General features: G+C 45.6%; 2 protein-coding genes across 9 annotated transcripts in view; both read left to right on the plus strand.

The window, feature by feature from the left end:
* Positions 1–2,493, plus strand: part of PSMD1 (proteasome 26S subunit, non-ATPase 1) — a 75,524-nt gene extending 73,031 nt beyond the window's left edge. Inside the window, exons 24-25 of the mRNA XM_052803192.1 lie at positions 1,277–1,431; positions 2,274–2,493. Of these exons, the coding sequence (XP_052659152.1) occupies positions 1,277–1,423 (147 nt within the window). The 3' untranslated portion in view covers positions 1,424–1,431; positions 2,274–2,493. The remainder of the gene's footprint in view (positions 1–1,276; positions 1,432–2,273) is intronic.
* Positions 2,494–14,282: 11,789 nt separating this feature from the next.
* ARMC9 (armadillo repeat containing 9) overlaps positions 14,283–23,110 on the plus strand; it is a 71,670-nt gene continuing 62,842 nt past the window's right edge. For 5 of the 8 annotated variants that reach the window (XM_052802954.1, XM_052802960.1, XM_052802958.1 and 2 more), the window contains exons 1-6: positions 14,664–14,779; positions 16,502–16,627; positions 17,257–17,427; positions 18,419–18,574; positions 21,258–21,350; positions 22,643–22,667. In XM_052802954.1, the coding sequence (XP_052658914.1) occupies positions 14,729–14,779; positions 16,502–16,627; positions 17,257–17,427; positions 18,419–18,574; positions 21,258–21,350; positions 22,643–22,667 (622 nt within the window). In that variant the 5' untranslated portion in view covers positions 14,664–14,728. Of the gene's footprint in view, positions 14,543–14,639; positions 14,780–16,501; positions 16,628–17,256; positions 17,428–18,418; positions 18,575–21,257; positions 21,351–22,642; positions 22,668–23,110 lie in introns of those variants that run through there. The other 3 variants (XM_052802955.1, XM_052802959.1, XM_052802961.1) reach the window with 3 other exon arrangements.

Consider the following 23,110-nt stretch of genomic DNA (forward strand, 5'->3'; position numbering starts at 1 on the left):
ATGGAGAATGAAAAAGATCTTTTAGCATTAAGCCCAAGGGGTAACTAACTTTTCTTTGAGATGCTCAAGCTAATAAGCTTGCTCCTGACCTCTAAATCTCCTGAGTCAAATTCTTCTGGCCTTTATTTTTGTTCAAGAAATAACACCCTTGACTTCCCCGTTTTGCAGGATTATGCATGGGAAAATGGTGTTCAGAAGTAGTCATTTTTTTTCCAGGAAAATAGTCATGTTTTTAATAAATGGATTTCCTGGAATTCTATCAGCACATTGGAATTCGCTATGCATCGTTCCCTTTTGAAATGTCTCCTTTAGCAAAGCTGTGGAAGGATTTTTTAGTTTCTACCCATTAAAAAGAAAGAGGAGGTGATACAAGTGGTACTTCGATTGGGAAGATCTGCTATGTGGTCCAGTAAGTGTCCACTCATGCAGCTGAAATGTGGACGTAGGTAGCTGTTTGCTTCACTTTCAAAAAAAGCCGAGTCCTTGGTGAGGGGAGTGCAGTTTCCTGCCTTAAACCCCCATAAATAGGTTTTGAAGAGAACAGAGCAGTGCAATTTTTTGCTGGGATTAGGGTGTGTAACCAAGGAGGCTCTTGGAAAGGAGCTGTTCTGGACCTTTGCTCTGCTTTGGGGAATGCCAGAGTAAAAGGCCTCTTTGAAATGCAGTTTATAGCCTGGAATCCTGCTGTGGTCAAAGCCCTGATCCCAGCCAGGCGTGACACAGCACTGCCTCTTCGTACCTTGTGTTTCAGTCCTGGGGACGCATAGATTTGCTTCAGCCTGCCAGGATGTTTGATTGTGGTCTTTGTAATTAATTCCCCTTTGTTTTTACGAGGCTTTGCTAATAGGATTCCTCAGTTGGTGGAAGCTGGTGATCAGATTAGTCTCTGTTTCAGATAGCCTCCTGGGAGGCAGCTACACAGAGAGGCTTTAGTAAGCTTTGTTGCCCTGAAAAGATGAGCCTTATAAAGCAATTATGGTTCAATTAGTTTTCATGTGGAAAGCCCTAGACTGGGACTGGGGTAAAGCTGTGAATCCAGATGCCATTTTCTATTGAACTGAGACTTAGGTAGTGGAAATAACAAAGGTAGCTGGGATAGTCTCTGTCTGTTCCATCCCCTTATCAGGCAGGGATCCAGGTGAGTGTCAGACACTTTGCTCTCTGAAGCTCATTCCTGCTATGGTGTCTCATGTGGCCTAGGATAAACACTGGCCACAAACACTCCACCATGAGGCAGAGGCAAGCAGCTCTAATGCTTACTGCACTTGTCTTGCAGCTTTCCATTGGAGGCATCATCATTCTGAAGGACACCAGTGAGGATATGGAGGAGCTGGTTGAACCTGTGGCAGCTCATGGTCCGAAGATTGAGGAAGAGGAGCAGGAACCTGAACCACCAGAGCCCTTCGAGTACATTGATGATTAAGACCTGAGGTACAGTGCAGTGCACAGAGTCACCTTTATTAATCCCAATGAAGGAAAAGCCTCTTTGGATCAACTGAAGCAGTTACCAGCGCCCAGCACTCTTGTTTTAGCTCTTTGGCAGCTTCTGCACCAGATTCAGAAATATGCTCTGTCCCCATTTGAAGAGTTTGGCAGCAATAAAAGAGAAGTCCACTCTTCCGGATCAGGCCTGACCCAGTTGTACTGGATCTGGTCTCTAGTCTCACAGGCCTGGCTACTCTTGAGTAGAGCCTCACTGGGCAGAGTTAGAGCAGTGCATGGTGTCACAGGCAACAGCTGAGCTGGGAATAATCAGCTCATGAAAGATGGTCCCAGAGGAGCAAGTGGTTTATGCAACAAAGCTGTCATCTACTTGACCTCAGTGTGGCAGGATTGGTCAAAAGAGAACTGCTACTCTGCTTTCTGGGGTTGTCTTGTCTTCCCAGCAATTCTTAGCAGAATTTAAAGACAGTCCAGTCATGGGCTCTGTGGTATTCTCTGGGCCTGACATAAGGATACTTGTAGATCTGTTCCAGGCAATGAATGGTGCAGTTCTCAAGGTACTTGGTTAAAGTGCCTGAACTGATGTACAAGTTTCTCACTTGAAGACAGAAACCCTGTTGCTTTATTTCCAAATATGGGCTGGCATGTCCCAGTGCTCCCAAGAGCAAAGATTATGCACTTGAATTGGTGGATGGGCAGGAAAACAAACTCCTTGCTAATAACTGTAAATGTTGCGTCAGTGGCAGGGTCGGGTGAGTGTGTGGGGCCAACCACAAGAAGCCTTAGTTAAACATGTTTGCTTTTCTGGTTTCTCTCTCCCCCTCCTCCAGGATCATGTCCTCTAAAGAAGACACTATGCTTGATACCAGAAAGACAGACATGAAGACTTTCCTATCGAGATCTGCTGTTCAGTGCATGCAGCCCCAATCTGTGCTGAGCTAAAGCTGATAGTCCGTGTTTTATGGCTGAAGAACAGATATATGCTATTTAGTGTACTCTTTCACAAAACCTTGTTTTCAAATAAATATATTAAAAACTCTTGACAGAAAACTTGCTGCTTTAAAAAAAAAAAAAAAGGAAGCCTAACAACCTTCTTTTCTGCTCACCCCAAATGTTAAAAACTAGACCCAAGTCCTGCATCGTCCTCCAGCAAAGCTTGACTGACTCTGCTCCCCTGTAGAGTCGTCGGGATCTGTGCACGTCTCTGCTTTCTCTAGCACTTGTTTAGGCTGAGCAAGGTCACCAACTCCAGTCTGGCCCAGATGTAGCACTGATGCTACAGAGAGGGCAGGTCTCTACTTGCCAGCAGCTGTCCAGATGAGGTCTGCTTCCAAATTACCTCTGTGATACTGACTTTGCACCGATCTTCCCCCTTGCTCATCCTGGTATTTTGTGTGTGTGACAGTGTGGGGCTGAGAGAAGGGCTCTGGGTGTAAGTGATGGGGAAATGGGGGCATGTTTCTTTTTGTTTCACAGAATCCCCTTTTTTTTCCTGTGTGCTTTCACTGCTTTCACCAAATATGAACATAACTGATGCGAGCAGGCAGCTAGAAATACATTACAGGCCTAGATGGGGTGAATCCAGACATGCAAGTTGTTACACTGATGTGCATCATTAGCCAAGGTGGGATTTACAGTCAGGGGTATGGAATGAGCAGCAGTCAGAAGGAAGGAATGCTGCTCAACCATTTGCTGACCAGCCGGCCTTTCACCTGTTGGGCTGTAACGCTTCAAAGGGTGTGTCACCAGTGAGCCCTGGTCAGCTGTAAACCAAATGCTGGGCGAAGCTCCATCATTTGAAACAGCACTTAAATGGAATGAGATTTTTGTTGTATGTTGGGAATATTTTGCTCCATGTGAACATACCACAAGCTCATATGCATCGGTAATGATGGAAGACAGATCTTGCATGTAGTGCCTGGGAGCTTTTCCAGCAGATAGTTTATTTTGGTGAATGTTACTATAGCAATAGAATAGTCTGCCTTTGTTCTCCACAAAGCTTAAGCAATACAGAGCAGAGGTATGGGACTGAAAGCCAATTTTGAGTCCTAGGCTTCAGTCAGAAGTCCCTGAAGTTGAAATGTTGTTTCAGTGAGGGTGCTGGTCAGAGCTCGCAGTTCTCAGCATGATCCAGATCTGTTCTCCCATGGAGCAGAGCCAAGAATGAACCTGAAATGGCCATAGACAGTGTTACTGTCAGTGAAACTGGAAACAAAGAGGGAATCACTGCTTCAATTCCGTGGTCATTCAAAGTGAGACCTGGTATTGTGGTGCAAGAAACAGAAACTGGACAAATGTACGTCGTGTGTCTTTCTGGTGCTGTAATCCCTTCCCTTTGAATGGGTACCTGTATCCCTTACTCCTGAGTGTTCTGCTGATGCCAACCAGTGTGGTATGTGGTGTTTTTCAGGTAATTTGTTAGAAATGCCTTGTGTCATCTTACAAAATACTGTGTAGAGGGGAGGACATTAGGAGGAGAAATGAAAACTCATTTCAGGTCGTTCAGCAACCTGCCAGACAGCTAGATATTGCTGGGAGATTTCTAGAGTCCGAGTAGAAATGCTGGGAATAACTGGCTCAGAAGGACCTGAAGTCCTATATTTATGCCTTGGCCGAGCTGTGAACAGGCTGCTTCTATTCACAGGACTTTTTGCCAAGCCTTTCATACTGCAACAGACATTTCAGGGTAGCCAGTATATTCCTGGCGCTTGGAAAGGTTTGGTTCTCAGTGTGGCTGTGTAAATCTACGCACAGAGCAGTTGCCACCGAGCCGTGTACTGCCTGGGGCACCATCCAGGAGACTTGAGTCTTGTGCTAAATGATTTTCTTGTCCCTGTAAGACCAATTCTGCCCCTGGCAGTGATGTTTCCCAGAGCCCCCTTGGCACAAGTGAATGTAAAAACCTCAGATAACCCTGAACTGATTTTTGAGCTGCTACTCTGGGGTCATGCGGTAAGGTTACACTCAGGCAGTCAGATTTTTAGAGGAGCTTTTGGTGGCTGTGGAAGAAAAAGGCCATGTGTGCTAGGCTGGGGACATCAGGAGAGACATCTCGGAATTGGCCTGTCCTTGCTTCCCCAGCTCTGCTGCTCACAGTGTTTTCTCTCCACTGTGTAAACGCACATGGGAACTGCATGTTTTAGGATTGAGAACACAAGCAGAAAAGCATCCACTGCCTTGGCTTTCCCCCATGGCTGTTCTGTGTTTTCTTGCTTGGAAGAATGTCCTGGACAGGAGTCGAGGGGAGGGGCGAAAGGAGCCGGAGGAGTGTTGACAGAGGTGGCCGCTGGTTAAAGGGTGAAGCAAATGTATTGGCAGTGTGAAGGAGGAGAGGTGACAGCCATGCAGCCGATCGTGAGTTGCTGTAAGCTGAGCAGGGAGCGGGAAGGAGCAGCTCGGTGGGATGGTGCTCGAGGGAAGACGTACTGCTCCTCTGGATAGAGCAACCACGAGGAGTGTTTTCTAGCAAGTGCAAATCGACCTTTTGCCTGGGCGCTGATGGCTGAGAAGTGGCTCCTTTCTTAGCTGGAGCATGTGTGGTAAGTGGATTCCAGGGGTTTCAGCGTGTTTGCACCTCTCTCTGGAGAGAAGGCTGTGCACACAATGAATGGCTCATTGGTTGCTCATGCATTTGGTATCAGTAGATGGGGTTTCCCATTGGGGACTCCCCCAGCTGAGCTCTGCAATTGGAGCCTGCTCTGCTGTGGAGCACCCAGGTCCTTCCCAGCTTCCCACGCAGTGGGCAACCCCTCAGGTACTTGTGCTCAGGTGCCCTAAGTTCATAAAGGACAAACCTCTTCCACCCACACTGCAGCTTGGGAGGATGCTGGTCCCGTGCCTCGGTGAGACATGCGTCTAGCTCAGGCTGGTTTCACTCAGGGGGGACTGCTTGAAAGATTCCAGACAGCACAAGGACAAGAGGTCCTGCGGGGCGTTTTTGAGAGTTTGTGGTACAAAACAATGTGTCCTGACTATAGAATGATCCCATACATGTGATTTTTTTTTCCTAACCTCTGTGTATTTCTTCAGTTTACTAATCAGGCTGCTGAGGATGCTGCTCTGTGACCACCTGAGGTGTTGCATGGCGCTTGGCTGAGGTGCTGAGCTTTGCTCAATTGCCAAGGTGCCACTTGAGAAATTTGGAAATGGCCAACCTGTGACTTTGTAAAAAAACCACACAAAGAGGCTGTAACAGCCCCAGGAGAGTTCAAGTAAACCTCTAGGAAGATTCTAGAAATGTTCTGGAGATACAGCAGAAAACCTCTAGAAGACTAGAAAAACTAACAGTGAATGGCCAGGAAACCTCCAGAAATCTTCTGGAAAGATGCTAGAAAACCTCCGAGAAGGCTCTGGAAAGCCTTCTGGGCTGGATCCTGCCCCTATGCTAAGGCATCTGACCAATTTCACTGGGGACAGATGGGGCCGGTAACTGCAGGACTGGCTCAGTGCTGTGCTTGGATGAGGGAGGCCACTGCTGGCTTTCTGATCTCCAGTTTGGAGAAGGCATGGCGGGAGCCTGGAAGGCTTTGCTGCTGCTTTAAATAATACCATTTAGCCACAGTGACTCATTAGCACTGATTTTTTAGGAAGTGCTGCTCTCCTGGGCCTGTCTGGGGATGCTGCGGAGGGACCCACCCTTGGGGTGTTTGCCAGGGGCTAATTGGACCTAATGCTCCTGGGTTTGTTAGAGGGAGAGGCTGAGGTGACAGGAAGCATGCTTCTGTCCCTCCTGACTAATGGGTCTCATCCCCCTTAACCCTGGTGAGAAATAAATCACTTCAAAAGCATGCTGCTTCTGACAGATCTGAGTCCCTCCAGGAGGCCCTGGGCATGTCCTTAGTCTCCCCTTTCCGCTTGTTAACTTGGGTACAAGCCCCCTGCTTGGCACCATGCTGGGGACTGAAACAGGGATGGGGATGTTGGAGGTAAAGCTCCCAGGGCAAGGGGACTTAGAGAAGGGGGCTGACAGCCCCCTGGCATTGCTCCAGGGCCCTGGTGGGCACTGAGTAAGTCTTGTCCTCCCTTCTCTCCCCATCACAGCAGTGCCGCCCTCCCTATCTCTCCCCTTCCTTCCAGGGCCATGCGAAGCTCTTCCTCCTCGCCGTTCAATATGAAGGTTGGGCGCTGCTGATAACGATGATGATGTTGGCCATTTATCTCCCTGCATCCTGGAGGCTGAAGCGTCCTCCACCCTCACCCCTGCCAGACCCCAGCCTGCCCTGGGCTCTTCCCCTGCCTGCTGCTTTCGGCATTGGTGACGGGTTGTTTTCAGCCAAGCTCTGGGCCCATCTTAACTTTGCAGCAGCAGCAGGATGGAGGAGATGGGGAGCACAGACATTGTGGAACTGTGCAAGGCTTGTGGTATTTGCTTGCAACCTCTGATGGGACCAGTGGGCCTGAAGGCCTTCAGCCAAGGGTGCTGATCTTCCCCCAGGGTGGCTTCATGTGGGAGCAAGGGTCTTTGTTCCCTCAGTGAAGATAACTGGTTTGGGCAGACCTGGTTCAATGTGTTTCTCCAGCACTGGTGGGATTGGGCTGGCCCATGCTCTGTGCCTTGGGAGGAGAAGCTGCCCCAGCCCCTGCTGCTGGGCTCCAGGTCAAGACTGGCTTGACTTGGCCTCTGAAATCCTGCTCTGTGTGGGTAAATAGTCCAGCTGGCAGCAGCCCAGGTCCAGAGTTTTGTTTTGAGGTCTGTACGCCAGTTCTTGGCATTGGCTGCACAACTAAAGCTCTGTTTTTTTGCTCAGAAGTACTGCGTAGGTACTCAAGTGAGCCATCGGTGTCTCTTCCAGTGCATGGGGGAATCAGCGTTACCCACATGTTGCAGAGAGGTGACTCAAGGCAAATCTTGTTTCTGCCCAAGTCCTTTGGAGACCAGCTAATCAGGGGTCCTGGAGACCACAACCCTAGACGTCCCAGCTCTGTGCACTTGGTCTGATGGACCCTGCTGCCTGACTCCTGTAGCATGTGCAGAAAATGGATGCTGGAGCATCTATATTGTCAGGATCCAGGTGAAGTGGGTCCTGGCAAGCAGGGCGGGGCGCATGGGGGGACACCCTGGGGCTCGCTGTCCGCCACCTTGGTGCAGGGCTGGCCAAGGGGAAGGGCAGTCATTTGGTGGCAACAGCATCCCTGGCCAAGGGTATAAATAGCTGCTCTGGTGACCCAAGGAAGAATTGCTGCACAGGCGAGGTTAATTGTCAGCAGAAATTATGGAGACATTGTTCCTCCAAAGATAACCTGCAAGGGATGAAGTATGGAGCAATTTTTTCCCCTTCAGAGTGAAGGAAAAAGACCTGAAATATTGGTGCAGTGTCTTTGTTCTCAGCTTTAGGCTGGCTCTCCTATTTAATTGTTTTTCTCCATTCCATGTCAATGAGAACCAAGATGGATTAGCTTTTTGTTTCCCCACCATGTCCTCCCAGAGGAGAAGCTGAGATAGCTCCTGTAGGGCTGGGCAAGTTCTCTGTTTACTTTAACTTCACACAGAGATCTTTTTTATTTTTAGTTTAAGCATGAAATCTGGGGTTCAGGGATGAACAAGAAACAGCTGAAAATAATTTGCTGGAAACATCTGCATTGGACAGCAGAGTTCATGGGTTCATTCATAGATGAAACCTGCTGCTTGCTCCTCTTGCAGGCCCAGAGGTTTTGCAATTTGTCCCTGAGTGACTGGGCAGGTGGCCATTGGTCTGTGTCAGTGGCATGGGACAGATGGCCATAGGTCTGTGTTGACAGCAAGCATCAAAGCTGTGCCCATGCAATGAAGGCAGTGAGGCTCCCTGGGGCTGTTTCTGGGAGTGGGGATGTTTCTCCTGACGATGAAGCTCTGTCCTGCTGCTTCTGTGCACCCAGTTTCCCAGACTATTTTCTCCATATTTTTTTTTTTTTAATGGAGCATCTCTAGCTCTTCCCTCCTCCCAGCCCCCTGTCATTTTTGGCTGGAAAGCCTAGCTGTTATTGCAAGCCAAGACTTCTCACGCATGGGTGTTCACCTTGTTTGGGCTTAATGACCCATCTTAGATGAGCACATGCCAGAAAGCCCAGCTGGGGCCCCCTTTGGGCCCAGGCCACTGAGCTGCCATCATCCCCCATGGAGGCACACCCTGCACCACAAAGGCAGTCAGTCTCTCCTGGTTGTCAGCTCTGTCCCTGTAGGGATCTCTGAAGGGTGATCTCTGCCACAGCTGGAAAGGTACCATGGGTTGATCTATCGGGATGGAGGAGCAGAGAAAGTGCTGGAGGACTCCCTCCTTCCTCCAGCCTGGGCTGGGCTTGGCTTTGGCCAACCCCCACCAGGGTGGTGGCAGTGGCTAGAAGGTTTTGCAGAGGTTGGAGAAAGCTGCATCTCCTCTCCAGGTGGGCACTTGAGGGGCGTGGGGCCCTGACATTGCAGGGCAATAGGTTAAGCCCTGGTTGCTCCTGGCCTCATCTGTAAAGTCCGGCTGGGAGAAGAAATCTCTGGCTCCTTCGATGCTGGGCTGCAAGGTGCCTGGGAACCTCCTTCACCATTTTGCAATGGAGCTGAAAGGAGCTTTTTGGGGAGCCACCAGCCAGTCCCTCCTCCCTCCCTGCTCTGCGCTGAGCAGGCCAAGAGGCTTCTGGATCTCAAGGAGAGCTGAGTTCACCCTGTCACCTCCTTCATGCATCCCATGGCACAAAATCAAATTCTCTGTTGTGCCTTTCCTGCTCAGGGACTTTGGTTACAGGAAACTACTGAAGAAAGGTCCGCATATAAATAGCCTGGCACAGGCTGACTGCGTCCTTCTGGGGAGAGGTGAAACTTGAGGCTCAGCAGCAGCTAAACAAGCCCCATCCAAGGGAGACAGAGCAGCTTTATGATAGCCTGCTGCTGGGGAGAGCAGAGAGGTTTTGCAATTTCATTGCCTTGGTTTTCCTTGCAGAGGGCCCTGGGGAAGCATTGCTGTGTAATTCGGTATGTAAGCAGCATCTGAACCGCTGGGCAAGTGCCCTTCCTGAGCACAGGATTTTGGTCCAAGCAAATCCTTCTGCCCCCCAGCCAGTCCCAGTAAGAGCCAGTCCGTGCTCCAACCCAACCAACAAAAATGTGTCATCAACTAAAAACTCGAATGACTTATTTATTGCCTAAATGCTCCTTCAAAGTATTTATTGAAAATCCAAACCAAAATCTTTTTTGGCAACTAAAAGCTGAAGTTTCACTCAGAAAATAACAGGATGTTTAAGCTTTGAAAAATGTTCCTCGCTTGCTTGCTTGCTTTTATTTTTAATGCAACGACTTGGAAAGGCTACTGCAAGAAGACATTTCCTGCAAAATCTTCCACTTGGGCACAAAGAATAGCCTTCTGTTTTTTAATCAAGCAACAGGTTACGATCCAGTTTGGGAGCTGCAGCTGGCAGAGTTGGTGGCCCAGCCACAGGAATGCTCAGCCCCCGGCAGAGGTGGGAGTGACACCTGCCCCAAGAAAAACCTAAACTATGGAGCTGGGGTGATACCCCAGGTGATGATGAGTGTCTTCCCTTGGACACACAGGGCAGTGGAGTCCTGCTTTTCAGGTTTGAGGCACAAGCTTTGCATCTTCCTGACCTTACCCCAGGTGCTGGCCAGTGGGTGGGTGTTTACCCCTGGGCAGCAACTCTCCGAAAAGGTGTTTCTGACCAAGCACCCTAGGAGCATGACAAAGCCTGCGCAAGGCAGTGTGTGCACAGCAGCCTTGCCTGCCTGCTGGAAGGGGACTTCTGCAAGAATGGGAGGAGAGAAATGAGAAAAAATATGATCAAGCAAAGCCCAGATCCCACACAGCCCTTCCCACCATCCTGCCCAGAACATGATGTCAGTCCTGTTTGGCTGCTCAGAGGAGAAAGCCAGCTGGATGCACATCATCCTGAAGATGGGAAAAGGAGAAAATCGGCATAAATCCCTCTCTCTCCCCATGTGCAGTGCCTGATCATCACCAAAGCAAAGCAGGAGAGAGGGAACACAGAGGATAGTGCAGCTGCCTTTACAAAGAAGGAGGACAGCTGCAGCTGGTCTGCTCTAAAACCTTGGGACCACTCTCTAAGGAAGTATTTTACTCCTCTAAAAAGTTAGAGGGACAGGTGACAAACAGGAGGAGGAGTTCACAGTCCCATCACCTTCCTTCAGCTGGAGCAAGAAGGAGCTCTGTAGGCTGCACACACAGCGGCGGTGAGTGGGGTATAAATGGCCAAGGGACCCAGTCCTTCCTCCCGCTGGAGACCGACTAAATGCCTGACTGGCTCTAGCACAGTAAAACTTAACATAAATATTTAAAGTTTGCTATTGTGAGATCTCCATAGAAGTGTATGCAACAGAAAGAAGAAACCTCTGGCTGTAGACATACTCTCTATATATGCAGAGTACGCCTACTATTTGTGTTATTAAGTACAGAAGTTTAATGTATATAAATGTTATGTTTATATATATAAAACTTTGGTATGTAGTATACAAATCACCAAACCCAAAAATTCCAATTACCAGCTCAATCATGTACATACCTGATGACTTAACCAGCACATGCAGTAACTACAAAGCCAATTTGAATGCTCATTGTCACAGGGTGAGCAATGAGAACACAAACTAACCATTAGAATAGAAATTTCCTGTTGCTTCCTAGGAATTCCCTGGTGCTCTCTAAAAATGTTCATGTGCTTTCTATAAATTTCAGTGGGCTTTCTGTGGATTTTCAATGGGCTTTCTAGGAATTTCCCACAACTTTCTAGGAATTCAGACTGAACTCTAGGAATTTTCCCTTACTTTCTGGGAATTTCTTTGTTCTTTCCAGGAAAATCCTTTTTCTTTCTAGGAATTGCAGAGAGCTTTGTAGGGATTACAGACTGGAATTCCAGGGTGCTTTCTGAACAGTTTGATGTGCTTCCTAGCAATTCCAGCCAGCTTTCACACACTTTTCTTCCAGCGCTTTCTAGGCCTTTCCCTGTGCTTTTTAGGAATTTTCAGGTGCTTTCTAGGAAAGACAGAGCCATTTCTAGAGATATCCAAGTGCTTTCCATGGATTGCAGAGCACTTGCTGGAAATTTCTCAGTACTTTCTAGTAATTACCCATTGCTTTCTAGAAATTGCAGACTGCTTTCTAGGCACTGCTGAGTGCTTTCTAAGAGTTACAGTGTGTTTCCTAGGAATATTTTTGATCCAAACTCCAGGCTGTCAGCATCCTCCAAGAAGCCACAGGGCTACAAAAGTTTCTCTGCAGCATGTAGCATCTGTTTTTTAAAATAAATAGATGGGGATGTACCTGTCTTTATCTTTGAACAGTGATGCAGGGGAAAACCCTGAAAGCATAGCAGTCCTTTGAGCTGCCATGGTTTTGCCATGGTCCAGATGTTTTTGCACCATCTGGAGTTCTTAATACAAATAAATCCAGGAATATGGCATAGCAGAGAGTATCTAGAGTGCTTGAGCAGGAGAGGATGTCCCTGTGAGTGAAGCTGAGGTTTGCTATAGCAATGCACCTGCTCAAGGGAAGATGGCAAAGGCAGGCATTGCACAAAGAGTTGGATGCTATTCTTCCCTTCCAGAACAAATGCTGCCCACGGTCCTGACCCATTCCTTCATCAGGAAACCTCACGACTGATTTTAGCATTGCTGGATTATTCGCCCTGGGGCTCTTCCACCCAAGTTCAGCCAACGCATTCCCTTTCTGCTTGCAATAACCCTGGACAAGCAGCCAGCCTCCTCCACCTGGGTCCTTCTGGCTTGCAGGAGGACAGACTGACAGGTACCACCCCACCCCACCAACTCTGTCCTGGGCTTGTATCGTCTTCGAACAACACATGCCAAGGCACTGTGATGCAAACCGCAGTGCCCTGCAGACTTCTCTGCAATGCACTGAGAGCAGTGGAGTCCTCACCAGGATTTCAGGAATCTGCCCTTCTGTCCCTTTGCTCTTGCCTGTTGTGATGCGCTTGCTGGGAGTGCTGTGGAAGGAGGGAGCCTGAAGAAAACTGCTGAGGATTATCCCGATTTCCTGGAGAAGCTCCTTCCCTAGCAGGCTTTCTTTAACTGAGAACGTCTCCCAAGCATACTGAGTTGGGGAGTGAGATGTTTTCAAGGCCCTCTGGCACAGACAGAGGTGATGGGTGAATTGACCTGTTCCTGGCACCTTTTCATCCATCACATGAAATGCAAGTAAAAACTGGGCAGTTTGGCACAACCCTGGCTCAAACCATTGCTCTGTCCCTTACCGAGACAACCATAAGTTGAAGAAGCAAGGCGTGGGAGGGAGCATAGATTTGTCAAGGCCCTTCATAAGATATTTAACGTCTTCCTTTCTTTTCCCAAAGAGCGGCAGTCTGCTTCAGTATTTTATTCACAAATACCAACCCGTTGCTGGCTGGCCATGGAGCAGTGGTAAAATAACTCCCATGGGTTATGGATGGAGTGCTAGTGCCTGCTCACCATCTGTCATAACTCTTCCTCCCATCACCTTGGTCTTCCCAAACATTTCATCTATCAAGCTGATAATTTTAGATCTGGCAAGAATGTTCAAAGGTGATTTTTTTTTTCCTGTTCCTTAATTTTTTTTTTTTTAAATTGCATAAGGAGAAGAATACCCTTAGATCATGAGCCAAGGGAAGGCTGTACCCTGAACTGCACCCCATTCACCCATGTTGGTGTTGGAAAGTTAAGGTTTGTCTGGGAAATGGTCTTGGTGGAAGGCAGTGCCTCTGAGCTGGCTGGTGAGATTAGCTTTTGGGTTTTGTGAGGTTATTAAGAATCAAATTCCAGGGCAGGGGGGGGAGCAGATGCAAATCTCTGCATTCAGTTTCTGCTTTAGGAGCCTTGTAAAGGAAGAAGGGTGGTACCGTGCTGTATCTGGCTGTGGGACATGTGGAGGACATGGGTCGTCTTAAGTGTTCATGGTGGAAAACAAGGCTGCACGGGGTGAGACCAAAATCCCGGGCAGGACATCACTGGTGATACAATGTCATTTTGCTGTGTCTAGCAAATGCTTCCTAGTAACTTGGTGTTAATGGCAAGAGGTTCATTAACACCACCGTTAATTAAAAATGGGACAAAGCCTCGATAAGGGGCTCAGCCAATCTTCCCTGTTTGCTTTGGTCAGGATTCCATGAAATAACGACATGTCGGACGCGTGCCTGCCGGAGCCGTGCGTGCATGACCCACGGGGCTGGTCTTGGTGTCCCTAACCCTGGCTGTGTTGGGGCTGTGATTCAGGCTCATGGTGCAGTGCTCAGTCTCGGCAAGGCTCTGCCTTTTTTGCCCGACATCTTTTTCAGACGAACCTTCCAAGCTGTGAGGTAAGTGGAGCGGGTGGCCTTGGCCACAGGCTGTTTTAGCCAGAGCAGAATTACTCCCCGTGTTTGCATCCCCTCAGAGAGTGCAGTGCTCGGTGGCAGGTGTGGCAGGGGCAAATACTGCCAGATGGCTGTAATGACCGTAATTAAGAAATCATGTAATTGTGCAGCTGAAAGCTATGGGCCTACGGACCAGCACACAGCGTGGTGCGCTTTTAGAAGACTTCTGGCTGGCCCAGGATGGCAAGGGGGTACAAACCCATCTGTTAAGAGAGTAGATAATTTTAAAAAATGAACTTGACCCCAAACTCCCTTCAAGTTACGTCAGAGAGTGGAAACCGCCAAAAAGCGATTCTTCACAACCAGCGGGAAGCTGCAGCTCCGCGCGCTCCAGGGGGCGCTGCCCAGCGGCACGGTGGAGACCCACCCTCGTCACGTGACGGGCCATTCCCGGTCTGGGATTGGCTGAGAGGGATCATGTGTGGCGGGAGGGGGCGCGGTGTGGCGTGGAGAGTGGCCGCGGTTGCCACGGCGACAGGCGGCGGCGCAGGGGAGGGCGGGGCAGGTAGGCCGCGGCGCGGTGGTGCGGGTGGCACCCGGGGTTTCCTCGCTTCCCTCCCCGCCGGTTGCCTCAGGAGGTGCTGGGTCGCATGCTCTCGGCCCTGAGGGGGCGGCCGCAGCGCCCCGGCCCGGTTTGGGGGATGCGTGGCGGCGGCGGCGGGCCGCACCTGGAGGCGGCTCTGTGAGGAGGCGGTGTGACCGCCCTGCGGCCTGGCGAGAACGGCGGTTCGGGTCGGAGAAGACCGGCTTCGGAACTTCTTTGGAGGTGCCTTACGGGGTGGGGGGTGTCCTCCTCATGCGGTTTGTTTGGAGATGAGATGACTAACGGGCTGTGCGTGGCTGGGCTGCGGTGGGGCTGTGTGAAGGAACCGCTGTGCTGTCTGCTAACACCCCCCATTCTTTATTGTTTTCGAGGTTTATCAACGATGAGATGTAGCAGTAATGCTTAGCGATGGGTGACGTTCTAGCTTGTGAAGCTGAGTTACTCGGACTAGTGAGAGAGGTTGGTTTTCTCTTTTTTTTTTCCTTTTTTTTTCTTTTTTTTTTTGGTTGAAATGAGCAAGGCAAAATTTTATAACGCTTGTATTCAGAGCCAGCTGTTGTAACTGTGGTTTAAATTCTGGAGTTATTTATCTGGCCAAGTGTTTGCTACACCCTGAAATCATATTGACTCCTGTTATGCTCTGTAGATTCAAAGGGCTCAATGTCCATTAAATGCTAGCAGTCAAACATCATATCAATCTAGAATTATCCATTGTTCATTGTAAATGAGGCTTTCATTAAAGGAGCAGTTAAGTTGATTAGATCCACAGACAGCTTTGGGGCTCAGGTCCACCTTGTGATAATGGTGAGATCTTTAAAACATTGCTTAGCTGCCACCTCATTCCATATTTGTATAAAATCACAGAGGCATATAAAAACCCTAGAGCTGACAAAGCCCAGGCTGAAGTCCTGAGACTACTTATCTCCATGGTTTAATGCCTAAGCAGGATTTTCCAGCTACACACTCCTCTACCCATATTGCCCATAAGAGGTAATCAGAATATATTCTAAAGTGTGAAAAAGGCAGTGAGAGACAAACTTTCAAGGGCAGGTGCCTCTATGGTAGTCTGTGCTTCAGTCTTCTGGATAAATTGACTAAAATGGGATATTTATGATTTGGAACAAGAGCACAAACTGTGATCTCTGCTGCTTGTTACTGTCTCATTCCTTTGATCAACACTGTGTTGGTAGCCTGGTTTAGAGCCCTAAGTGAACACCAAACCAAGAACCTAATCCCCCTGCCTTGTGTGACCCAACCTATTGCAGGGTTCCACAGATGCTGGTGCTATGGAGGGGTGATCAAGAGCGGCAGTCAGCTGTCACTGTGCCCAGCTTTCACCAGGCTGTCTGTTGAAAGCCTGGACAGTTACTGCCTGCCTAAAGAGTCTACCAAATGGCAAAATCATACACAACTTAAATCTATTTGTGGATCTTGGAAAACAAATCTAAATAGAGGTTTAAGTACTTAATCATTACTATACTACCATTTGTGTTAACAGTGAGGAAAATAAATTATTCCTGTTCTCTGTGGTGACGTTGGGAACCCAGATCAAATTTGCAAAATGAATTGTAATGTCTTGCCTCAGCAACCAATAACTAAGACTCCTGAGATGGGGGGAGGAAGGGAAAGTTGCATGTAATATAGTGACTGTACATTGTGGGAGGAAGAGGCAGGGCTGTTTATCTCTTTCTCAGAAGAATAGTACTTGATTAGTTGTTCATTAATTTGGCTTGCACAGCTTCAGTGACCTGGCTTAGAAATTCAAGCTGTCCGACTGCTGCTGTGGAGATGAGAGTCACACTTAAGAATTCTGCCCCCTGAGAACATTATTTGCAAGGAAGTTATTTACTTGTTTCTTCAACCAAGGTATAACATTAATGGATTTTAGTTCTTTTTCTTCTTTGGTTGAATGAAATTACTGACTAAATCGAGGGGCATAATTCTTTCAGAGAGGATGTGCTCGGTTGTCAGCACTATTCTCTAGGATGCAGGAGGAAATTTAGTTGAGAGATAGTATTTTCCTACCACGAGGTACCAGTTCTTGGTTTGTTGCTGTTCAGTCTTTGGCATTTATGGACCCTGCTACAGAGAAACTTTAAAGGACTTTGGCAATTCATGGGTCACTCACTGAAGCATTAATAATCTAAACAAATATTCTTCCTGTATGTTTTTGTCTTGTAGTATTTGGATTTTGCTGAATTTGAAGAAACAGTGAAAGTATTTACAAAGGAATGCAAAATAAAAGGGAAGCCACTACCTAAACCAGCAGGTGTTTCCTCAAGAGATTCAAAAGCTTTGCCTGTTCAGGTAATGCATCATTTGTGTTTACTTTAAGTAGTACTAAAAACAGTTTAAGACCACTAACCACCATGTGAATTATTACAGTAGTGAGATTATCTGAACTGTCTGAACAGATTCTTGATTATTTGAAGAAGTCTGCTAGCAAGTCTTCTTCCAGTGCAGGAACCTTCAAGTTGGTGGTTTGTTGTTGGTTGTGGTTTTTTGGTTTTTTGTTTGGTTTTTTTTGTTTGGTTTTTTTTGGGGGGGGGGGTCAGAACTCTAGTCCTTTTGAACCTGCGACAGTAGGTTTGGTTCATACTATTTTAGGTTTTTAGCTTGCCATGCTTTGATAAGACTGATTTTCACACACTGTAGACATTTATTTTTCCCTTATGGTAAAGGTGGGTCCCCAGATTGACATGCTTGAAAATCTGGGCTTTACTACTTGTATTGATGGTTGATTCAGGCTCTCAGAGATATTAAAGATAGGTGGAGAAAGAATATTTAGGTGGTCATCAAATGGTGAGAGATTTTGGCTAAAACTTTTAATTTAAAGTGTTCAGATGGCACTTCAATTCTTCATTCACTAATCTACTGTTGGAAAAATGTAGCTGTTTTGTGTTTGTTTTTTCACTGAATGCTTTTACCCTTTGCAGAAAGATCTGCTTACAGCATTTGAAAATGGTGAGCAGAAAGTTTTCTTCCAACTCTGGGAGGAGCATATTTCGTCTTCAGTCCGGGACAATGAACCGGTTGCTCAGAAGCTGGAGTTCTATCTTCACATACACTTTGCAACCTACCTCTTAAAACACTCTATGGGAAAGCCTGTAAGTTCAGTTCACAGTTCAAACTTCAAATTGTTTTTGTTTGTTTTACTTCATTTATTTCTATTTAGTGTGGATGAGGATGGGATGTTTAGTAAGAAGAATTCCCAGAGTATGTATCCAGTTTTTGAGCCGCAGTCTGCATTTTAGTTGAACCAGACCCCTTGTATTGTGAAGTACAGAGATGGAAGTTGCCGATGTCCTTATCTTGGAGTTCCTGAAGTATTTTAACTTGGAAAATACCAGTATGCTGATACTTTCACACCTCTAATTGTAGTCCATAGGAGATTCTTAAAACACTTTGCTTCCAGTTTGGACTGAAGCTGTGTGTTGAAATATAAACATTTCTGATGAAATGGGAAAGCTGAATCTTGACCAGCTCAGTATATCATGCTGAAAACTATAATTCCAAGCTGTCATAAAATAAAATCTCTGTTACATGGGACTTTTATGATGAAGAGACATTTAAGTAGCCTGGAGTCAGCCAGGTCATCCAGGGCTTAAGAGCTCCTGCCTTACACCTGTCAGCTGCTACAGGAGTATTTGGATGCCTTCAGGGTGACTTTCGGTCTGTTCTGTGTGCCAGCTCCCCTTCCCGGTGCTGTGTGAGTGGATTTTACAGTTCTGCACTTACCACTGAAATAAAGCATGTTTAAAGTAGGTGTTTCCTCTTGGACCTGAGTGTGGAAATGACACTCTGCTCTAGAAATCTAGCCTGAAGTGGGCAGGAATAATTTACATTCAAAAAGTAAATGTCCCTCTCTTCTTTTGTTGGACCTGGATGACAGAAATGACAACATTGGTTTGAATTTTTTTTTTGAGTGGTGAAAACAAGATACAATACTCTCTAGTTAAACAAACGTTGCTTTTTAGATAACAAATACCCTGGGATTTCAAACTTGATATTAATGTATTTAGTTCTCTTGCTTGTATTTGCCAGCTTTACAGTGCATTCAGAGTGGTAGTTTTCTAAATATGCTGCTTTATTTCCTAGGACAAAGCTGAACTTGAGGAAAGGATTTCTCATTTTAAGGCATACCTGGAAACAAAAGGAGCTGCACTGAGCCAGACTACAGAGTTTCTTCCTTTCTATGCTTTGCCTTTTGTTCCAAACCCCATGGTACATCCTTCATTTAAAGAACTTTTCCAGGTAAGTATCTATTTTGCAGAGATGGTATTTATCATGATTTTTCTCATGGAATGATAGATATGGAATTATGTTTAGTTTGGTAATTGCCTTTATTGTTTCCTTTAACAGAAACTGTACAATAATAAAAGAAGATATATTTGATGAAGGAAGGGTTGCGAGAGTGCTATCAATAAGAGAGTACCATCTTAAATATATATTTTATGTTTGTTTGAGTCCTGAATCTTATGCCAGCTCTGTGTCCATAAATAAGAATTGCTGCCTCTCCTTCCTTTCCACACAACCCTGAAATATGCAGGCTTCTGGGAATCGCTACATAGTAGTTCAAGTCCACTTGTTTTGAGGTTGTTGCCCAACCCCGCTATCTGTGTATATGTGGCTGGATTTAAAACCTGATAGCTAGGCGTGAGGAGACTGAAGCAGTTTCGTTTCATGTGGAAAAGAGAAAGTCAAGTTTATAAGTAATCCTCCTGTAACAGAAAATGAGCCAGTGTTGTCTGTGTTCTGAGACTCTTCTCCCCTACCTGCCCCCTCCCCCCAAAAAATGCTGGAAGAGCATAGATGTGCTTAGTGGTTTGGTGACTCTTGCCACAGGCATTTTTCCTGGTTAATTTTTTTCTTAAGTACGTTTTAGCCTTTGCCTTTGAATGGCTGTTTCAGAGTTCAGTTCTTAGGCTTGTACGTGCAAGGTGAGAAGAGAGTGTAAAAGTTAGTGTGCTTGAACTTCAAAATAGATCTCATTTGCAGGTGTATTTTCAATGTGATGATGATCTACAGTTATTCTATTGATGAAGAGGTAATAGAACACCCTTACATTGACTGCTTTCTGGGCACCATGCAGGTAGATGGTTAGGAGATGATGTCCAGAGCTGTGGCTTGATATTCCAAAGTATTGGTGGCAATACCTGTGGGGAAGGTACAGCCACTGTTTCACCTGTGGTGCAAAACTATGCCTTCTTGGTTTTGCTGGAAACAGCTGGTTATGCTGCCTGTGAATGTGTGTGTATACACCTCCCGTGTACATGCACACACATGCACATATGCGAATTTGTTTGTAAAATATGTATAATGTTTTGCAGGGTTATATGCTTGAAATGCTTAACCATCCTACCACATGGACAGTTGTGCTGGCTTATCTAAGTAGCTGTGGGCAGTTACTGTGGTGGGAGGAGGTATCTTCAGCCTGCATTGCTGCCACACACTTTTTGATATCAAATGAAAGCTTAAGTGGTACTTGCCCTAGGGCTGACTTTGGATGTACCAGCTGATAAGGAGCTCCAGTTTAACACCAGAATAAGGCATATACTGCCATTTTCCTTTGGGACTAGCTATAAATAATGAGATGTACTGGTTGACCTCAGAGATGGGATATGACTACTCTTTTTTAATTATACTTAGCAGCTTTTTTTTTTTTTTTTTTTTGAATGCCTTATCTAAGACGATTCTCAGGTTTATTCATAGTAACCCAGTGTCCAAACTCTTAGTCCACCATCACTCATATTTTCTTGTGGGAATTGTACAGCTCATTCCATGTTAGTGTTGAAACACAGATTGTTTTACGTTTGAGAAAGAACAGCAGTGAGTCACTAGTCTACTAAGCAGTGTTCTTATGGCTTTTTTTTTTTTCTTGGGCGTCTGATGCTTTATATAGCTGGAGTTCCTGTCTATTTGTGTAATACATTTTGAAACATAATAAACGCTCCTCTCTGCAGGAGACATAGTTCCTTTGGTAATATGCAGCATACTGTGGTGCACCACTGTCTGGATACTGAATTCGTAAAAACAGCAAGTAAATTCTGTATGCTCTCCAGCACGGTGAAATGAGGGCAAATCCGAGCTGCGAGAACAGCTTGCAACAAACACATATACAGCAGTAAATTAGGAAGCTCCTGCTACTTGTTGGAAGATACTGCTTTTTCATCTGTTGGCTAGCTTCTCATCAAGCAGAAACTAGCTTAACTGAAGGTTTGAAATAGAAGAAATGAGTATTCAGTGAATTCTTAGGTGTAGTTTGGCTTTCTTCCTTAACTATTATTTTCTTGTGCTTATGAGGCACTATGTCAAGCAGAAGACAGCATTCCAGTTAGCGACTGATATGTTGGTCTGTTTTTCGTTATGTGAGTTGTTTTTCTCCAAATCCTTATTTTAGAAATGTTGTATGCTGATCACTTACGTCATATCATGAGGTTTGCAATAGTTATTGACAAAATTTACAATTCCCAGATCTCGTTAGGAGTGAAAAATGACTACAATGATTACTTTTTGAAAACTGAGCGATAGAAAATTATTCATTTTGTACTCTATTTAATAAATTTAAAATTCACATTAATCTTTTCATCTTTTTTCTCAAGTTGCTTGTATTTTAAAGCTACTTCTAATTTAGAGGCAGTTGTTGCATGTGCATACAAGGCACCAACACTATACGATAGTTTTACACTTGAAATAAAGCTACATCGTGTTCTTAGAACTCTTGTCTAGGAATAATACTAAACTCTCTTCTGACTTCTGTACCCTTTTATGGGTAGCTAGCAAATGCATTCACTTCAGTAACAGTGAAGGGAAAATCTTTTCAATACAATGCTGGCTGCCTTGTTTACTAGTGGAAGGTTGCTGTGATCCAAACAGTACTTTCAGCAGAGTGTGCATATTTGGTGAACAACTGTCACAATTTGTTTTTCTTTTCAAGGATTCTTGGACATTGGATTTAAGGACAAGATTGGAAAAGTTTCTGTCTCTGACTGTCAAAGCCAGACAGACTCCTCGGCTTCTCACATTATTTGTATCCTTTTGAGAAAACACTTTGAAGATAATTAGAATTACTATAAAGAGGCAGTATAATTTATTTGAAGCGTGTGCTGCTGAGATTTATTGCAGAATTGCAGTAATGTTGCAGTTCAGTGTTTTTGTGATAGGAAACATTGTTTATATGCCACGTTAAAAAAAAAAAAAACAAAAAACTTTTGAAAAAGTTATGTAAAGATGCTGTATAGATGCATATGAACCTGCATATTTATCATATGACCATTCTTTGCTTCCATGTATAAAGTACAGGATACCCAAAAGCACCAGCCTGAACTGACTGCTTTCTGAGGATTTGTAAAGCTGTTAGTCTTTTCAGTTAGCCATTTCAGGGACTAGCTGAAAGTTTTCCAGGCCTTTTAAGGGTTCCAGAAATTGTTGTTTTGCTACATGGTTTGTGCTTCAGACAGCATTGTTTTTCTAACAGTATTGTTAAAGCTGTGTTGTCAGGCCTGAATTGCAAACTAACTAGCTGTTTGACAAATTTTCTTCTCCATTTTTGGTCAGTATAGTTAAAGGCGAGGTAGAGAGAACTGAACTGGAGTTTTTGTTTCTGGCTTCCTCCTTTTTTTCCGCTTCCTCCTTTTTTTCCGCTTCCTCCTTTAACAGGAGAAGTTGAAAGTCCTTTTCCTGCTATATCTTACTTTATTCTAAAGCAGCATGTTGCCATGGTGGTGTTGAATGATGAGCTGGAAATTATATTCCTTCTGTTCCATTCCTGCCCATTTGCCAGGATGGGGGGCAGTGATCATTTCACTCCCATGTTACGGATGTGTGTGTGAGAGTCTGGCACAGAACAGTTGAAGAAAATTTTGTCTCTGCTTATTCCTCTTTATGGAGTAATGGACTGGATCTTAACTGAGCCCTGAAGGTATAAAACATCACTTGCCCTAAAACATTTGCATATTTGTATGTTGATTTCATGTGAAATCAGCGGTTTGACTTTTGATTTTGGTGTTAATACATTTAGACTGGAGTTACTGTATCTTATACTTCAGGGCTGGATCCGGTATCTTTAAACGTCAGCAAAAAGTCTCAAATCTCCATGCAACATTGTACAACGTGCACTTATGAGATTTTTATGTGTTTATTATTGATTCATTTATTCTTGCTCTCCTGTGAAGCATCAGGCATTGGCTGTTGGCTGGGACAGTAGGAATATTTGGCTTGGTTGGGTTTGCCAGTTGGTTGAATTTCTCATTCTGTGTCTCAGGAGCAAACACATACTGAAAGGATGCATGTTTTCCTGAACTGCTCCTCCTTGTACAACAGAAGGAGAATGGACAGTGCAACAAAGGTAAATGCTGAGATGTGGTAAGGATATTCTGTAAGATTATTAGGGGCTGTAATAGTAGTGGAAAGTACACCTGCAGTGACGGGGAAACTAGTGATGCATGGCAAAAAGTCCTTTGAAATCCAGACCCCTGTCTTGGTGATAGTTATTGCTAGACTGCTTGAGCTTAGTAGGGTTGAGCACAGGCATGTACTAGAAATGGGAAAGGGCCTAGTAGTAGGATTTGTGTTTTAAGCCTATTCTGTCCTGAAATATGGTAAAAACAGGTGGAGAACTCTGTACAAAGTGCATACCAGCTCTCCATTTTTAGTTATGATGAAAGTAAGTTTCCTCAGATTTCTTTCCCATACCTGCTTATGCCTATCTGTACCTTCCAGATTTCAAATCTCATTCAGTTGTTCTGATGACTGTCTGATGATCTTGGACAAAGTTGATTTTTTGTTCCT

Source organism: Harpia harpyja, chromosome 12, assembly GCF_026419915.1.
Source record: "Harpia harpyja isolate bHarHar1 chromosome 12, bHarHar1 primary haplotype, whole genome shotgun sequence".
NCBI lineage: Eukaryota > Metazoa > Chordata > Aves > Accipitriformes > Accipitridae > Harpia > Harpia harpyja.